Here is an 18,467-nt window from a genome sequence, read left to right on the forward strand (position 1 = left end):
AGATGGCCACCATCAATTTATTTCATCTTCCTTTGTATCACTCAGGTCTCACCAACATCTTGACACAATTATTCAAGGATTCGTAACTATAAACTGTATGGAAATTAGTTATTTTGCATTTTCTCCATACTTTTAAAATAAAAGATGACTCAGCTTGCTGTAGTTGTATGAACAGATTGGTTTGGTTTACATAATACAATGGAAAACACAAATGCTGAGGTTTTGGAGCTGTGAATTCTAGAAAAAGATAGAAATAAAGCCTTACTTCTGGCAGGGAACGCCTCTGTGATGACACTATCAGCAGCAATAAACAGTAAGTGTCAACACTGAAAAAGTTGATCAAATGAATGTCCTTCCTCACATTAGAAATCTGTTTCTGTCCAGGAAGTCAGCTAATTGTGTGTTTTGCTTGCTTTTTAATCATTGCTGCTTTTAAATGCTGCAGGAAGCATAGAACAATTAGACTTGCTGTTTAATTTGGGGGTTGGATGTGATACAGAGGGAGGTGGAAGAAGAAGAGAAAAAATGTAAAGAAGTGTTCTTTAAGAGAACAAAGATTTATGGCCTATATATTCATGATTTTAAAGAAACACACATCTCAAAAGCTTGAAAACTAGAAAAAAAAAATAAGAAAGAAAAAAAACTAGAATGTTCCCCGAAATACCCTGGCAAGTTATTCAAAAGATGGAAATTGTACTTCTTCCTGTAGAATTAACTGTTGTGGCAACAGCTGTTGCTAGACCTGTGCTGCCCAAATACCTGCAGAAGCATGTACACACTATCTCCAACAAACATGTTTTTAATTCTGTTGTTCTTAAAATGAAAATTATGTCCAATTATGTATTTGCCAAAAAATCAAAAATGTACAAACACACACATAATGGAACAATATTGTAATGACACAATTTATAATTTAAAAGCACTTTTCATTGAACAGGATGAGCAATGTTGCTTGTTTTGTTCCGATTGCCCAGGCTTCCCAAACTCAGAGAAATATAGCTGTCTTATCTGAATAGAAAAATATACGTCAGCAAGAGCATAAGAACTCAGTTCTTCTCATTGCCCGATCTTCTGTAAAATCCAGACATTCAAAAAAAAAAAAAAAAAGGAGGAGAAATTCAATGGTTATAGTAGACTTACCTTAGAGTGCATATAATTTTTTTAATAGCACATTGAACAATGTCCTTGGGAGAAAGACCTAGATCTCCAACAGCAACTTGTATCAACTGTTGTATCATGTCCAGGGGCTGACCATCTATACACATAGTTACTGCTTGATCATGGATTTTTTCTCTCTCTGATCTTGACAAATCATATAAATAGCCATACTTCTGTAGTACATCCTGTGAACAGATAATTTTTGAACATGAAACAATGTACTCTTTATTTACAGGTACATTTCATTCAGGGTCTTCATTTCTACCAAGATAATACATATACTACAAAACAAAAAAGACTGATGGAAGAGAATTTCAAAAGACTGGGTCAACAAAAACAAAGCTATAAAACACTAACAAAATATGACAGCAGCTTGATGTGCATCACTGCTAGTTATGGCTACATTCAAAACAATCATGTGATCAGTAACCATTACCTGTTTGCTGTTTTTCAAGTAAGTAATAAAACTATGAGTGAGTGTTTCCAGATGAGCAAGAGATTGCTGCAAGTGATTCAGAGTTTTTTCATAAGCAACAGATGGATTTTCAGCATCTTCCATGTCATTCTCAGAAGGTTTTTTTCTTGATTTCTCAGAAAGATGTTTGACTGCCTTAATAGCCTTCTTAGTCACTTCTATCCTGGTTTCAACTGTCAGCTGAAAAAGATTGCTCAATATTTAATCATTATTATCTATATGCTACTATTTGTATTACAGCAGTGCCTAGAGTTCAGGTAGCTCCACTTTCCTACATTATTGTACAAAACTAAATGAGTTATTTTAGGAGAAACAACTGTATTTCTTATTAGTAATTTATTCAAAAAAAAAGATCAGTATTCCATGTACTTTCTTCTGTTGTCCTTTCTTTTATTGACATTAAATCTGACTCACAATAGAACATACCGAACTTTCCTTAACAAATAATATCCGTGATTTTTGCAGACTGCCACTTTTTTGTAGGTGGTGTTTTTGTTCTTTGAATTTTGTATTAAGAAAAACCCAAACACAGAAAATTAACTTAAGGTTAGTTTTGTTAGGTTTAGCTTGTGGTTTGAAATGTATCTCCAAGACTATGATCATAAGTGAAGATCAATTGGAGGTCTACCAACTTAGGCCATGTATACTTTGATCTGCTTGCACATTTACCGCAGATACTTCACACTATCTGCCAGTACATACAACCTACACCCCGCTACTACTGCAATGAAGATTTTGCAGCTATCAAGTTTTTTTCAATCTCTAAAAGGATCATCTCACAGTTTCACAAATTTTAAAAAGTGCAGGCCACAACAGATTGGATGTGAGGGAGACACAAACTCCTTTCAAATCGACTTATTTAAAGCACAAGTTATACAGAACAGCAAGTTACTATTTTGAAAGACTTTTACAACTACATGTTTAAACCAAAACAAGAACGTCTTTTTTTTTTCTTTCTTTTTTCCATTAAGCTTCCCATAGAGATGAATTTCTGGATACAGAGTTATACATACACTGAATGAAGTCTCCCACTACGCACAAAGGAGTCATTCCTGCATGTCAGAATGGAACTGAGCACTTCAGAACAGAACCCAGGCAATGATTATAGATTTCTAAGCTTCCAGAAACCAAGAGTACTTCAAGAACAGATACAGATAGAACTACTCTTCATATAGACAAGACAAGCAGCAGACTGCTGTGTTCTTAACCCAGCAGCCTCACCTGGAAGTCCAAAACAAACTCTGAAATATAATTTTTAAAATTCATGTATATTTTACCAATTTTTAATTTCAAGTACCATTTTAAAGATGCTTTCAATATACGTTCTTTCCTCTGCTCATACCCACAACATTAGATACTTTAACATCAGCTGTTTTAATTACTGGTATACTGGACGAAGACATGCAAACAACTTTAATTTTCAAGTAAAATTACACAAATAGAAAACAAAGTTTGAATTTGTATGGTATTGAATAAGGAAGAGGCTGATTTACCATAAAAAGAAGAAAATTAAGCTGCTATAAACATTCTTTTTAAGGAAGTTGATTTGATATTTACATCATGAATTAGACTTATCTACTTGTAAAGCCATAGAAAGCTTCACAAAGAATAGTGAGTGGAATGTTTTACAGCTTTTATATATCCATGCATATTACTTTTTGCTAAATATACATGGTGAAAAATGTAGGGGTTGCTCTCATGTTTTAGTGCTGTTGCTGTAAACCACAGCAATTATCTACTGCTATTTAGTACTAAAAGCAAAATGGGAGGACATTTTGGGAACAACTAAGGAAATCTTGCCAGTATTAACAGAGTAAATACAAAGGATATCATAAAATCATATGGTTTGGGTTGGAAGACACCTTAAGGAACATCTAGTTTCAACCCCCCTGCCATGGGCAGGGATACCTTCTACTAGACCAGGTTGCTCAAAACCCCATCAAACCTGACATTAAACATTTGCAATGATGAGGCATCTGTAAGTTCTGTGGCAACCTGTTCCAGTGTTTCACCACCCACATAACGAAGAATTTCTTCTGAAGATGTTACCTAAAACATCCCTCTTTCAGATTAAAGCCATTACCCCTTGTCCTATGTCTACACATCCTTGTAAAAAGTCCTTCTCTGTCTTTCTAATTAAGCTCCTTTATATATTGAAAAGTTGGAAAAAGTTTTAACTGGAACCTTCTCTCATCCAGGCTGAACAATCCCAATTCTCAACGCCATTCTTCACAGCAGAGGTGCTCCAGCCTTCCGACTGTTTTTGTGGCCCTTCTCTGGACCTTTTCCAATAGGTCCATGTCTTTATGTGCTGGGGACCCCAGAACTGGATGCGCTCATACAAGTGGGATCTCATGAGATCAGGACAGAGAAGGAGAATTACCTCCTTCAACCTGCTGGCCACGCTTCTATTTATGCAGCCCAGGATACAGTTCAAAAATGAATCATTTCCATTCCCATTAAAAGAAATTAGATATGATTTTGTTACTTTGAACAAGGTCTCAACATCAGGTTTTACTATAAGCAGGGAAAAGGTGATGCTGTTCATATCACATTAAAATTTAATGACCACAGATGGATTTATGTATCCATTTTGTAAACCTCATAAAAGATTAAAACATTTACCTTTTTCATTTTTCCTCTTCCACTGTATATACTAATGTTCAAAATGCAATTAAGAGAGATGCAAAAGGCAAACAATTCAAGTACTCCATCTAACTGTTATATCCTAGAGAACAGTGTGAATATACTGCATGTTTGTAAGTCATGAGGCTATCAGTGTATACAGAATAAAGCATTAAAAAAAGAATACAGGTTCTTCCCAAGACCGTTTTAATTTTGCTTTCATATTTCCATAGTGCTGAACTGCAGCACTACTATTTCATTTCTCTGATTATTTTATTCTCAAATGTGAATGGCTATCCCTCTATACTTCTAGTCAGTTCAGTAATGAGATTTGGTGTCATACCTGTGACAAAAAACAGCTTAGGGGCTAGTTCAATTTTTGTTTGAATGTGAAGTTGAGTTTTCCTTTTAAAAAGTTTTTATAGTTTAAAAACATTTTTAATTTTATAGGCCACATGTGATAAATAGTACTAAAAAGCTGTTTTCACTTTCAAGTAAAGGAATATCACACACTATTTCAGCTCAACAGGTTTCACTCTTTACGGTGAAAATTCACCGCAGAAGCCATTTTCCTTAAGAATATCTAAGTTTTTCTCAATAAAGTATCGTACAAGTAACATTTACTCATGTATGAAGACCCTGCCACTCTTACTGCCAGTGATTAATGACAGAAACAGCTTCCCTTTTAATTCCACAGAAACCTGGGATTCCAGCAACATAATCACAGAATGGCTGAGGTAGGAAGAGACCTCTGGAGGTCATCTGGTCCAACCCATTCCCAAGCAGGGACACCCAGGACCAGTTCCTAAAAATCCTACTTCCACTATCTCGCTTTAACCTTCTCCTCAAGGTCCACTTAAAAGCAAAAAAAAAAAAAAAAGAAAAAAAATTGCTGTCTCAGTGAGATTAGAAATTACTTCATGGTAATCATTATGCTTTTTTTTTTTTTTTTTTTTTTTCCAGTCCTTTACCTATATTAAGTATCAATACCTCCATGAAATATGGAAATGTACAGAAGCGTTAGGGGAATAAGAAACCAATTTAGTATGTCCTTGGCCACAGAACCGGGCTGGGAAGAAAGTGCTGATGTAGAGAGTTAAAATAGCAATTGCATGACCATCACTGCTTCAAAACATGATGAAATTTTAAGTAACAACTGCAAACCAAAAGACAGCTTTTATGTATGAAGCACTTTTCAGATGAAAGTTAGAGAAGAGATCTCTCAGAAATATTTTTTCAATAACTACTACAAAAATTTTTCATCATACACTTGCACTTGAAAATCATTAACTGAATTTTAAGGGAAGGCTAGTTGTAAGCTGGTCAAATAGCTGTTTCATTCCCAAACCCAGTGCATGGTAGGTACTAAATCAGCTGATTTGACCAACTTCTTCAAACACTTACTGAGTTTGTTTTATGACTTTGAGTTTCATCCAAAAAGCTGGCAGATTTCTGCTAAAAAGGTTAACTTAGATAGCAACTGCAATAACCTTGAAGAAGCCATCAACAGCTCCTTCCCTTTACTCCTACTCATCTTATGGGACTAGAGAAACTGTATTAGAATCCTAAACAGAAATAAACAAAACATTTCAAAGCACATGCACAGGGGAGGCTATCCAACCTTTCCCTGCATCATTCATCCACACTAAATGAGAAATTTTCCTGAAAGGTACATTAACAGAAAGAATTTGTAGTCATGAGGAGCAATCACACATGAAGACACTATTACCGTCTCATTATAGCACAGTCATCCCCTGGCTACCTCAGTTCAGGGTCATGTCTGGCAACTGAAACCTTGGCATGACTGTCAGTTTTTTTCCTGATAGGCATGCAAACCTGAATATTTAGAATCACAGAATATCCCTGTTTGGAAGGGACCCACAAGTTTCATTGAGTCCAACTCCTATGTCTACACAGGATGACCCCAAAATCAAACAACATTTTCAGCAAATGCTTATTGAATGCCAGCAGGCTCAGTGCTACAACCCTGGGGAACCTGTTGCAGTGCCCAACCACTCTCTTCACAGAATTGTAGGGGTTGGAAGGGACCTCCAGAGATCATTGGGTCCAAGCCCCCAGCAAAACCAGGTTTGCTAGAGCAGGTTGCACAGGTAAGGGGTTCTTCTCTGGGTGAAGAACCTTTTCCTAACACCCAGCCTGACCCTCCCCAGTCCCAGCTCCATGCCGTTCCCTCGGGTCCTGTTGCTGTCCCCAGAGAGCAGAGCTCAGCGCCTGCCCCTCCCCTTGCCTCATGAGGGAGCTGCAGGCCGCCATGAGGCCTCTCCTCAGCCTGCTCTGCTCTGAGCTGAACAAACCAAGGGACTTAGCTGCTCTTCATACACCTTCCCCTCTAGACCTTTCACCCCCTTTGTTGCCCTCCTTTGGACACACTCTGAGTTTTATGTCCTTGTTTACTTGATACAAAGGATCGAAAACCTAATCACAACGATGGTTCCACTGAAGAGGTGTAAGAGACAGCTGACAGTACTTTATTTCTAACGTAACTTTATGTTAGAAATACCTTTACAAACAGATTTCACTGGGCAAAAAGAAACTGTAGATCTGGTAGTATATGCTACAGACACAGAAGTACATCCTTTCAGTAACAGGCTTTCAGCAAGATGGAAATTATAACAGAGTTTATAATTTACATTATTACAGTGCCTAGAAACCATACGCAGCGGCCCGGAACACCTCCCTGTGGAGTATCCTATTCAGAATGCAAAAGCCTGGTAGTAAACAGAAGCCTGCAGCACAGTGAATTTTAGGATCACCACAAGTGAAATAAACAAACACATAAGAGAAGTATCTTATTCTCTGCTGAACCACAATACTGGGACTTTGGGGTGCCATGAAAATCTTTCTGATCCTCAGAGCTAACTCCTTTATATTTATCTATATATTATACACATATAATAGATATATGATATATATCTCTATATTATATATAACATAATATATATAGATATATCATACGATATATATGACATACGATATATATGACATACGATATAGATATGTGATATATAAGATATATGTATATTTTACACAGTGATAGATATAAAAAGAAGAGAGAGGTTTATAGGAAGGTAGCTTTACGAATTTATCTTTAAAAATTGTAAAATGAAAACTGCAAATATTTGCTGAGAATTTCTCCCTGACAGTATATCAACCGTGCTTCACCTGAAGTTTGAGTTTTTTCAAATGCATCTGCTTACCTTTGTGACAGCTTTTGAAGAAAAGGTAATTTCATCAATAAAAGTGATGATATCATCTGGATCAAGTCTATCAAAGTACTTTGAACACACATCATATGCATGTAGCCACTCATCCATAGTTTCTGGTATTTTTTTAATGAGATGGTTATCACCGTTCCAAAAAAGTTTTTGTAACCAGACAGCATAAAGAGAGCTTGGTGACAGCATACTGCCATCTTTTTTAGGAATTTTGGGAGCCAGTTTGGAAATAGATAAGATATTTTGACTCGTAAGTACTGGCTCCAGAGTTCCCAGAGGGTTTTCGTTTTCATCTATTAAGTTTTTGTAATTAAGACCTATTGACAGAAGGAGAAAAAGACAAATTAAATGTAAGTTATTCATTATTTTCAATGTTATTTAGTTATTTAAATAAATCTACTCAAACTCCACATTTCTGTACAATTCAGTCAGAACTAGAAAAACTCTTGCTCCACTTCCATTTTCAATCACGTATATTGACGGACTGGGGAGGAAGACAGGTTTGCATGCAGATAACACCAGGATTTTATGCTGACCTCATATATGAGATCTCTCAGTCCCTGGAACATATTTTGACTTCATATATTGATATATATATATATACACACACAAAAAAAAACATAGATTTTCAAATATGCAAGGATATTTTTAGTATGTAGAATCATGAGACCATTTTTTTAAATATAAATCCTATAAAAGCTCATCTTAATAGTATCTTATCAATACTTGACTTTATAAGCAAATTGAAAATGGTATTCAAGGTTTCAAAATACTTTCCAGCAGTTCTCTTTCATATGTATTGTCTAATAATGCAAGAGGAATAAATAACGTATTTCTGTAAAGACAAAAAGTAACATCAAAGAAAAAAATACAAAATAAAATTACCCTCTTTACAAAAATGCTTAAAGTTCTTGACATATTACGTAACTTAGACTTTTGAAACATAAACTAATATTCTCAAATGACTTAAGACAGTTAATGTTTTAAGCCTGCAGGCTTAAAAATTATGCTTCAGGATAACTGTTTTTTCTTAAAAAATCATTATACATCATTGCTAATAATTCTGACTTGCATCACCAACAGAAATCTGTTTTTAATCTATCATAGTAGGGAAAAAAAAAATTAACTTAAATTTCCGGTAATACAAAGAGAAGGAACTTCTCTCTTCCTATAATGCACGACTAACCCACCAAATTGCTTGCAGGCATCTGATATGCTCATTGAAAAAAAATAATAAGAAGTGCCTGGCAAGTATAAATTAGATAAACATAACCATGTCAACACTCATATAACAGAATAATAATAAATACAGCTAGGAGAAAAAACAAACAAACAAACAAATAAACAAACACACATTAACTCTCTTACCTGGTGCAACTGCTTTGAATTTTTTCAGGAGTCGAATGTGAGTTTCAGGTTTCACAGCATGCTTCACAAATTCTGAGCAACCACAATTTTCAAGGAGTGTGAAATAATAAAGCAACCGCTGATGATCTCTACCTTCAATACTTGGGTAAACATATTTAACCATGTGTTCATGTAAAGTTTCAGGACTTGTTTTCAAAGTCTCAAAAAGACCAAGACTTTGTGCTCTTTCTTCTATTTCCAGAGTAGACAATCTGCGTTTTGAAAGAATTTTGCTTTAAAGGCGTGGACATGCCATTAATGCCTTTTCAGTTCAACACTTACGAAGACAAAACAATATTTTTCTTTGTTTGAGTAGTAAGGTTCAACTTTGTAAGAGATTCTGAAAGAGCAAATACTTGTTCATAGATAGCTTCTGTTTATGGAGAATTGAAACTAAGGAGTTCTTTCATTTCCTGATCATATTATTTGTTTATTTGGATGTGAAGACTAAGGGTGACACACTTAAGACTTTTATGTGTGATTCAAAGCGGCATTTCAATTCTCTAATTATATGTAAAATCTCTAATTATACGTAAAAGTAGACATGTCCAGTGCATGTGTATAGGAATTTTAAGCTTCTGCTTAAAAAACAAAAGCCAACAATAACAAAAAAAAAATATGCACACAGGTTGAGAGATGTTAGAAAAATCTTAAAATCTTACAGCCCAACCTGTTCTCTCCTTCTATTACATTTTCTGTAGTAAATGAGGACCTGTGCATTCTTTTAGAGAACATCACTGAAAATTGACTCTTGTCCACCGGTTTATCTATTTGACACTATCATTCATACTTCACGTTTAATTTGACAGTTTTATTATGCTACCTTTCAAATTGTCATCCATAAAAACTTATGAAAATACCAAAAATCTCAGGTTGACCTCAGCCAGTCTCACTGCTGGAAGTTTTTTTCTTGACCCTTTTGAAACGAATACATTAGTTCATTCACAGCATGAACTCAGACACTTCCAACAGACTACATAAAAGACAGTTGAATGCAATCACTCCTTTTTTCCCCCTCAACAGAGGTAAAAATGGATGTATATCAATGAAGTCTCATCTTGAGTTTATACATTTCTCAACAGAAATTTTTACCTAAAATCTAAGGAAAGAAGTCACCTAAGGATGAGCATTAAACTGACTCTTCCCAGCATCCAGCCACAGGCCACCTTAGGTAGGTATGTTTCAATTTGAGATTTGATGTCTTCTAACCACATTTGATTTTTTTTTCTACCTTTACAATTGATTAAATTAGAATTTTGACATCATTTTTCCCTCAGTATATATGCCACAAGTAAGGTAGTGTTTCTTTTTGATATCCAAGTCAAGTAAGTAAGTTTCATTCTTAAAGATGAATTTCATACAGCAAATACTACAGACAACCTTCTCTCAGTTTAAAATTAATCTCTGATTTCTAAGGGAGAAGTTATTTTTGAGTTATTTTTATGGCTAGAACTGAGGCCACAGGCTAGAAACCTAACCTTGTAAGCTTTAATTTAGGTCTCTAGATTCTAGCTGTTTGCTAAGTGTAATGGTTCTACCATATTAAGGGAAAAATGTCTGCTACTAATGGAAATAAAATGTCATTCACTCTTAATACTCTTAATGTAAGACAAAACTGACACTTGGAACTGATTTATATCAAGAAAGAGATTTGAAAGCTCTGAATACACTTTCTTTCCATACCATCCAGCCTACAGTTTGAACTTTGAGATGTTAAATTTTAAATCGATAGAGTTTTGCTGTGTGTTTTTTGTTTCTCTTTTGTTTTGTTGAGGGAGTGGGATGGATGCAGGGGAGAGCAAGAAAGGTTCATTATGTTGTTCACCAAGATCATGGAATAGAATCTATGGAAGATAAACATAAAATTTCTTGTTGCTAAAATTATAAAAAGCATTTTATACACTTTGGCATTCAAATTTGACCAGATCCTCCACAAGAAACAATTAAGTTTTCAATTAATTAAGAAACAGTGATTATGTGCAATTTTCATCAAGTTCAAATTCACAGCACAACAGAAAAACATGTTTATTTGTTACCAACTAATCAAAGAAATAGTTAATACAAACCATGTAAGTGCTTCTTTTGAACTTCTCTGTACATAAAGTGGCTTATAGAAATAATCTCTTTAACCAAATATGCAGCAAGTCTTAGAATAAACTTCTTTTCATTTCAGAATGAATGCATAATGAGGCATGCATTATTAATGCCATAATCCCAAGAGTAAAATATACCGTAATTGCCATATGCTGTCAATCAACTTTAAAATGAGATTATGATACAACAAAAACATACTCAGCAGCATATTATGCTATTATATATCAATTTTCAAGACTTTTTTGAATTTCATTAGGGAAAAGGTCATTACTTCATACTTTGGTGATTTCAGAATTCTATGATTACTGACTCACAGAGGACAGAACAAAAAGTGACAGAAAACTGGTGCAAAACACCTTTGGTAGAATTTTAGTCCCAGAGAAGTGATCTGGTTCTTTCATATTGACCCCAGCGTTGCCAGGATTACACTCCAACTGTCTATTTTGTTTAAAGAACTAATTCATTTAGTAGCACCAAAATTTCAAAGATACAACTTCTCTGTTTTCTGAAGAAAACAAAGGAATCACAGAATGTTATTTCACCTTCTCAGACTATGTACCAAAATCTATCTGGCTTTGTTTTTTATACCCCATGTTCTATAAAACATTTTAATGCTTTTTAATTAATAGTTAATGTTAAGAGAGGTAGAAGTACTGCTGCAAGCTACAGCTGCTTTCACAATTTAAAATTTGAAACGAACTAATTTCATCATGTCTGTTAGAACAGTAGATAAGAGCTGCTATATTACACATGGGGCTCTACATCACTGTCACCTGAATGCACTATTCAGGTAAGTAGCTTAGGCTTTCATTAAAAGGGTTTATTTCTCTTTCAATTTGCTAAAAGTTATTGTCTGACTGACAAGATGTCCAAGTCTGAAAAGAAAAAAAAGGCTCTTGAACCAACTCGGGAATGCAAAAGAAAAGAATCCCCCTTGCCATCAATGCCAAGTCTGATCTGCCACAATCCTGTAGTCTAGAAAAGTTCCAAAGAACTCTTGTAGAAAAGTGCTTCCATAAAACACACACACAAATGAATAACACAACTAATATAATTATTCTAATTATAATATAATTATAATTAGAATAATTATATATAATTATTCTAATATAATTATATATTAGAATATATATTATATATATATAATATATATTATATTATATATATATTATATATAATTAAATATATATATTCTAATATAATTATCTAATTATATTATATAATTATCTAATATAGTTATTTCCTTTGCTACTATTTAGAAGAGAGGTCAATAAATACCAAAGTTTATTTTAAAATAAATAAACATTATCACAATTCACAACCTATTCCAAAGGACTATAAAGGTAAGGATACTTTGCTATCAAGGACTTGATAGCTGTGGAAACCTAAAAACTGAACCAAAGTCCCAGGATATTTACAAGAACAGTAAGATGCACATGGACTTTTATGCCTGCTTGTAACACATTTTCATGGCTGGTTACAAAAACACCACATGCAAGAAATATGAAAACACAAACCTAAATCTGCCCCCAGTATAATGCCATTCTATCTCAGATTAGGACATATTTCTGTGTAATAGAATCTGATGTCAATTTGCAAAACTTACCCACTGTCAGTGAATAAAAATTCCAGATGGGTCATATAAACTTCCCAAAGGGGGACGTTGTATCGCTGAGCCAAAGAAACAGCAATCTTGTATACATTTTCTTCAAGTGTTCTTGTAGAAAAGAGCCATGAAACAGAACAAGCAAAAATTACACTAAGCCCCTAGAGACAGGACAGTAAGTATTACCATTAGAAGAGCAATGATTTCTTGTTAATCTTATTCTCTCCAACCAAGGACCTAGATTTAATTCACTAGTTTTAAACCACTGTTAAATAAAAATACACAAAGTGTGCCTTGTTGCATTTTCCATGTTCTGTGGTCCATTTAGGGAAAATTTTGAAATCAAATCAAAATACAGAGAAATTTCAAAGACAAATACCTGCTCCACATACACCTTGGTTCTTAGTGACAGTTGGGTTTCTGCTTAACCTTTTTGCTACAGAAAAAAAACATAATTTTCCTTTAAGTTACAAAATGATAACCAATGTGAACCAATGCATCACAGCACTTACTTGATGCAGCACTTATTTAGTGGCAACATCTAAAGTCTTTGGTATGCAGATTGGTATGTAGATACTCAAAGCTTTTCCTAGAAGTTCACAACCAGAAACATTGCTAGTCTTTGCAGGCTGAAAAAAAGTGTGAAGGTGTCCAGCTACACTCTCTAAGTGTCCTACAAATAGTAAAAACTGTTTGTGTTACTACCCTTTAACAGAACAATCTGTTAAGTGATGAAAGCCTGATGTTAACCTCATATTATTTTCTATTAATCCACTGAAGTTAGTACAGCTCAAAGATTAGTGCAGAAGAAAGCAAAGAAAGGAGCAGTTCTTGTGCATGGTTCTTAGCCATCTCTCGTCTGTGTGCCAGCATGCATTGCTGAAGTACCTGAAAATATACCTGTACAGTGCTGCTCAGCTGGAATTTTGATGATCACCTCCATGCTCCCAGAAACAGGCATTTGGAAAATCAGGGCTGTTTTTTCCCCCCCCAGTGTTGTTCTGTTAAACCTCTGTTGTATTATACAAATGCATATGTGCACTTACAATCGTTGGACATATCAGTCAGCTACAAAGCATTACAACCAGAACTGCATTCAATTATAATGACAAGAAATGAGATTGATGTTTCCAGTCATTCATCCTCAGAAGACGTAAAATGGAGGAAAAAAAAAAAAAAAAAAAAAAAAAAAAAAACGAGAAGTAAAATGAAGATTCAAGCTAACAGCCTTTAAGTCTCATGCTTGGAAAAGGAAAACAAAATGGAAGACTACAGCTGTTTGAATTCTGCAAAGCATTGGGGAGAAAAAGATACGTCTTAACTAAAAGACCAGAGCATCAAAAGCATACACAGTATTTCAGAGACTAATGACACTATTAAGAGCTACAGTACATTGAAGACGTTTTATACAGGATATTCTGGTTTAGTCTTCTGGAAAGGGACCTATTTCATATGCATCAAAATCGTTCTGAGAACCCACTAATCATGAACTAAATTATGGAAACTCCAATTGCACCATAATTGCACACGTTTTCTAATCCAGATCACTCAGGCACAAAATAAAAAAATCTAACAAAAGTATTTTGGTTCAGTCACATACAACAAGGAAAAAACAGATACTCATTCATTAAAATCAGCTTCCAATAAAAACATTTAAGCAGAAGCAGTGATAGGCTGAAAACATCACAGTAATCGAGTTGGGGGGGGAGGAGAACTTGCCACAAGTGAAAAATAATTTGGAAAGTTTATACACTATGGTTGGCATAAAGCTGTGTGGAACTTCAGCTGATAACTCAGGAATTCCAATTCAGTCTTGCTCTAGTTTCCTTTATTACTTCCCTGATATATTCTTGCTTTATTTTTCCCAAATTGAAAACTGCTTAAGAACTAGCCTTGATTAAGTCTGTGAGGCACCTCAATCTTTAAATGTTTGATAAATAATGTGTAATAAGCTCTAATGAGAATTCACCAAAATATGGAAGATAATATTGACATAAATTGTTAAGTAGTTTTAGCAAACAAATTCTTCATTCTAGTACAAAGGCTTTTTTTGTAAATAAGATACCATCTCTTCCAGGTTTTGTTCCTGCAAACAGCACTTCATAAAAGATTCAAAACACGAGCCATTTAATGATAAATCAAAAGCAAGCAAGAAAAAAAATATGCTACATAATTATATTAAATTTGCACATTGTTTTCATCAGAAAATGCAGATTAGGAGTCAACTAAGAAGATTAGAACAAGGAAGCTGTGAGCTGAACAAGTAATTAATTGCATCTTTGCAACTGCCTAATACAGCACTACCACTCAACTACATGCTATGAAGTCTCATTTTTACTAACCCTTCGACAGTCTAATGGCAATTCAACTGGGAGTGCTTTCAAAACATATAGAGTTCAATATATTTGTTCACATTGTAGAGCAGTTGCATGCAAATGTTAATAAAATGTATTTTTAAAATGAAGAGACATTACTATCCTACAGCTTACCTTTTTCCTATTCTGGGAAACTTAAAGGTGAGAGAAAAGCATTCTACATCTCACAACAATATGCACAGTGGAGGCTTCAGTAATTCCAAGTGATTACAAAAAGTATATATTGTAATATAGGGTAGTTTTAACTTAATTATTAACAAATAAAATAGTTTTATTTATGGTTTAAAACCAGTAACAAGAAGCTGGGGTTCCGAGATTTGTTAATTTGTTTTGCTACAGTTCATTATAAACTGACTCTTGTGCATACCCTAATAGATTTCCATGGCAGGCATACAGAAGATGAAAGGAAGAGAACAGACCTCCACCTGTGCCCTGATTTTACTTTATGTTTATTAACTGCTAATATTGAAGTTAAGAGCTCTATCTTCCATTAAAAGTTATCGACCCAGATGTTTGAGTAATGTTTTAAGTGGAATAGTTGAATTGCAAAGACCCCAGTTGTAGCAGTTACAGTGTAAATATCTGAAGGAACTTGCAACTTATCTTCTAAAGGTCAGCGCTACTTTCAATTTGCTTTCCTGCTTTAAAGCTTAAAGTAATTCCATTTAAAAATAAATAATGAACACTTAATAGATCTTACTTACTCTGCCAGTCCTAGTATTGTTTCTCTCTTGTACTGTCCATCTGCTGTAAACCTCTGCACATCTACTCCTTTGCCAAGTCCTTGCAGAATCTGAGCTTGAGTGAAATCCAGCAGTCGTTCATTGTAGTAATGCAACTGATTTATCAAAGTTGCAATTTCTTCAGGCCACTCTTTATAGCCATACTGAGTAACATGCTGTGTGACCATCTTAATCAGCTCTTTTGGATCAACCTGTAAAAATAATTGGAAAACACATTTGAAAATATCCTACGTGTTCCTTCAAAAAAATTACCATTTTATAATTGATTCCAGTGTTCAAAATTGAAATATTTTTCCATTTTTGAGAAATCTTAAGTACATAAGTATTGCGAGATGTAAGGAGTACTCACTATGACTTTAAAACCTGTCCTGGAATGTTTTAGAGTTATGCTATATGCTACAAGAACTCACACTAACTTACCTTAATATACTAAGATTAAAAGTATGTCACTGTGACTTAATTTGTTTTTAAAAACCTCATTTTTATTACTACTAAGCTAGGCAACTGATTTATAAAACTTAAAGTTTTTCTTTATAAAATTTATAAAGAAAACTCTCAAATCTCTCAGTCACAAAACTAGAAATAAGTTTATTCATAAATACAGACTACCTCAAAAGAAAAAAATGGAAGCAATACCATTGAGTCTTTTTTTGTTGTTGTTTGGTTTGGTTTAAATTGCTGATTTTCTGATATACTTTTATTTTGCAGAATTGACAAAAGGCAGCATTTTCAATATCAAGCACTGGTACTTTCAAAGACCAAGAAGTGTTGCAAGATCTGCAAATTACACACAAGACACATTGCCTACACACATTCATTTTGTACATTAAATGCTGAAATCTTCAAGTAATTAAATATTGATCATCTACTGGTTAGGATAACCTTTGTTTACAGAATAACTTTCATCACAAGGAAAACTTACTTTTCTGCATCAAGTGCATATTTAATCCATCACTAACTTCTGTAGTCAAAAGCCCATGTAGCGAATTAGAACATGAACCAAATACAGTAAACATGTTTGAAATGGAAAAGGAATATGTGCATTACAAAGAGTTTCCAATTACCTCTGGGTAATCGGCTAATCTGGGCAGTGGCTACATCTAAGCCCCTTCACTAGAACAAAGCTGTGTCTGATACATCACTCAACATGAACAAAGCCTTCTCTCTTCCACAAAGCTGCAATGCCCACAAGGCAGCACCATGACTTCTGTGTCAAACCCACTGAGGATGGAGTGCTCCCTACAGTGTCCCAGCACCTAATACTGAACTGCATTGCTTTACAGTGAACAGCCACTTAGAAATACCTTGGGATGCCGACTGTAGTTACAGAATTTTCTAAAATAACTGATTTAACTATTGTGATCATAAATATTTTGAAAATAATGGACAATGTACTTTGTTTTTATTATTAAAGAATGGTTCTGTTAAATTAAAAGCTAAAACTTACGAACATGAACTACAGTGTACAGCAAATTAAAAATGTATAAAACATCTGAACCTTGAGACACGCTTGAACTTCTCTGTGGTTTGATGGTCATTCTAAATTGATTTATTTTTTCCCCCCTTTTCAAGTCTTAACTGACACGCTGCTCACAAAGTCATATTAAATGCTACAGGGCATCCTTTTTCCTCTCCACATGATATTTTTTCTGAAGCCCTCTAAACACTGCAAACTCATAGATTTTATAAACAACATCAGTAGTTCTTTCAAGGTTGTTTAAGAGATTGGTAACAGAATAATAAAACCTCAGAAAAGAGATAGGCTGGCAGAGCACTGCCTCTACAATGCAATTACACTGGCTGGAAACCAATACACTGCTGCTTATTATATACCCTGGTATCTAATTTTAGGTGATACACTAGAAAACAAAGCACTGGAAACAGGAAAAATCAGAGCAAGATGAGGAAAACTGTTTAACATAATTGCCTCAATCCTCTGTGAAATCCACTAGGAAAGGCAGGTGCCTCTGACAACCTCTGTGGCTAAGTTTGGTCTCTTCAGCTAGGTTCCCCCTCTCTCCATGAAGAAAAGCAGAGTCTAATGTCAGCAGTCTTCTTCCTTTGCACAGCACACGGGATTATTCATGAAGTACACAAAGACAATCTTGAAAATATTTTCAAACATCTGTCAGAGCAATTCCTTGAAAAATTGCTTCTGAAGATGAGAAGACAACACTTTTTATTAAGTTTCCTGCACAGCACCAAGTTTTTCACAGTGAGGCTGAATATAACTTGAATATTTACAACAGTAACTTATAAATAATATTAAGGCAGATTGAAAACACTTTACTTTTGTTCCACCTTTATCTTCAACACACTGGCCCAACACAGGCTATAAATTTGAAACTCCTCTTTTAAAAACAAATTCTGCCACTTGACTTCCAAACACATTATTCTGACCAAGTTGCAGCCTCTCATCTGACATCTGTCATTGATGCCAACCTTCATTCTTCATGTGTCACATCTCCCTAAAGGCATCTTTGTGCTATCCTCCACATTGCCTGTTTATGCTTCAAAGGAGCACCTTAAGGCTATCTAATCAGCTTATCATTCTCCTGCTAGTACTTTTGCCAAATAATACCTACAAATAAGCCTGCAGTTCTGCCAAGACTGCTATATATCAAACTAGTAAATACATTTTTCACTGTTTTTCTTATCTGAACCTCTTCTACCTTGTTTCAATATCAAGCTGTAACTGAAGTAAAATAAAAAACCTGGATCAAGGACAATTACAAGGACTGAACTTCT

General features: G+C 34.6%; 1 protein-coding gene across 1 annotated transcript in view; it reads right to left on the reverse strand.

The window, feature by feature from the left end:
* Positions 1 to 18,467, reverse strand: part of NBAS (NBAS subunit of NRZ tethering complex) — a gene marked incomplete at its 5' end in the record, with an annotated part of 190,198 nt that overhangs the window by 61,677 nt on the left and 110,054 nt on the right. The window contains 6 exons of the mRNA XM_084283852.1: positions 1,141 to 1,343; positions 1,595 to 1,813; positions 7,477 to 7,811; positions 8,863 to 9,113; positions 12,602 to 12,712; positions 15,681 to 15,910. Of these exons, the coding sequence (XP_084139978.1) occupies positions 1,141 to 1,343; positions 1,595 to 1,813; positions 7,477 to 7,811; positions 8,863 to 9,113; positions 12,602 to 12,712; positions 15,681 to 15,910 (1,349 nt within the window). The remainder of the gene's footprint in view (positions 1 to 1,140; positions 1,344 to 1,594; positions 1,814 to 7,476; positions 7,812 to 8,862; positions 9,114 to 12,601; positions 12,713 to 15,680; positions 15,911 to 18,467) is intronic.

The sequence above is a fragment of the Netta rufina genome (assembly GCF_964035555.1).
Source record: "Netta rufina genome assembly, chromosome: 3".
NCBI classification, from domain to species: domain Eukaryota; kingdom Metazoa; phylum Chordata; class Aves; order Anseriformes; family Anatidae; genus Netta; species Netta rufina.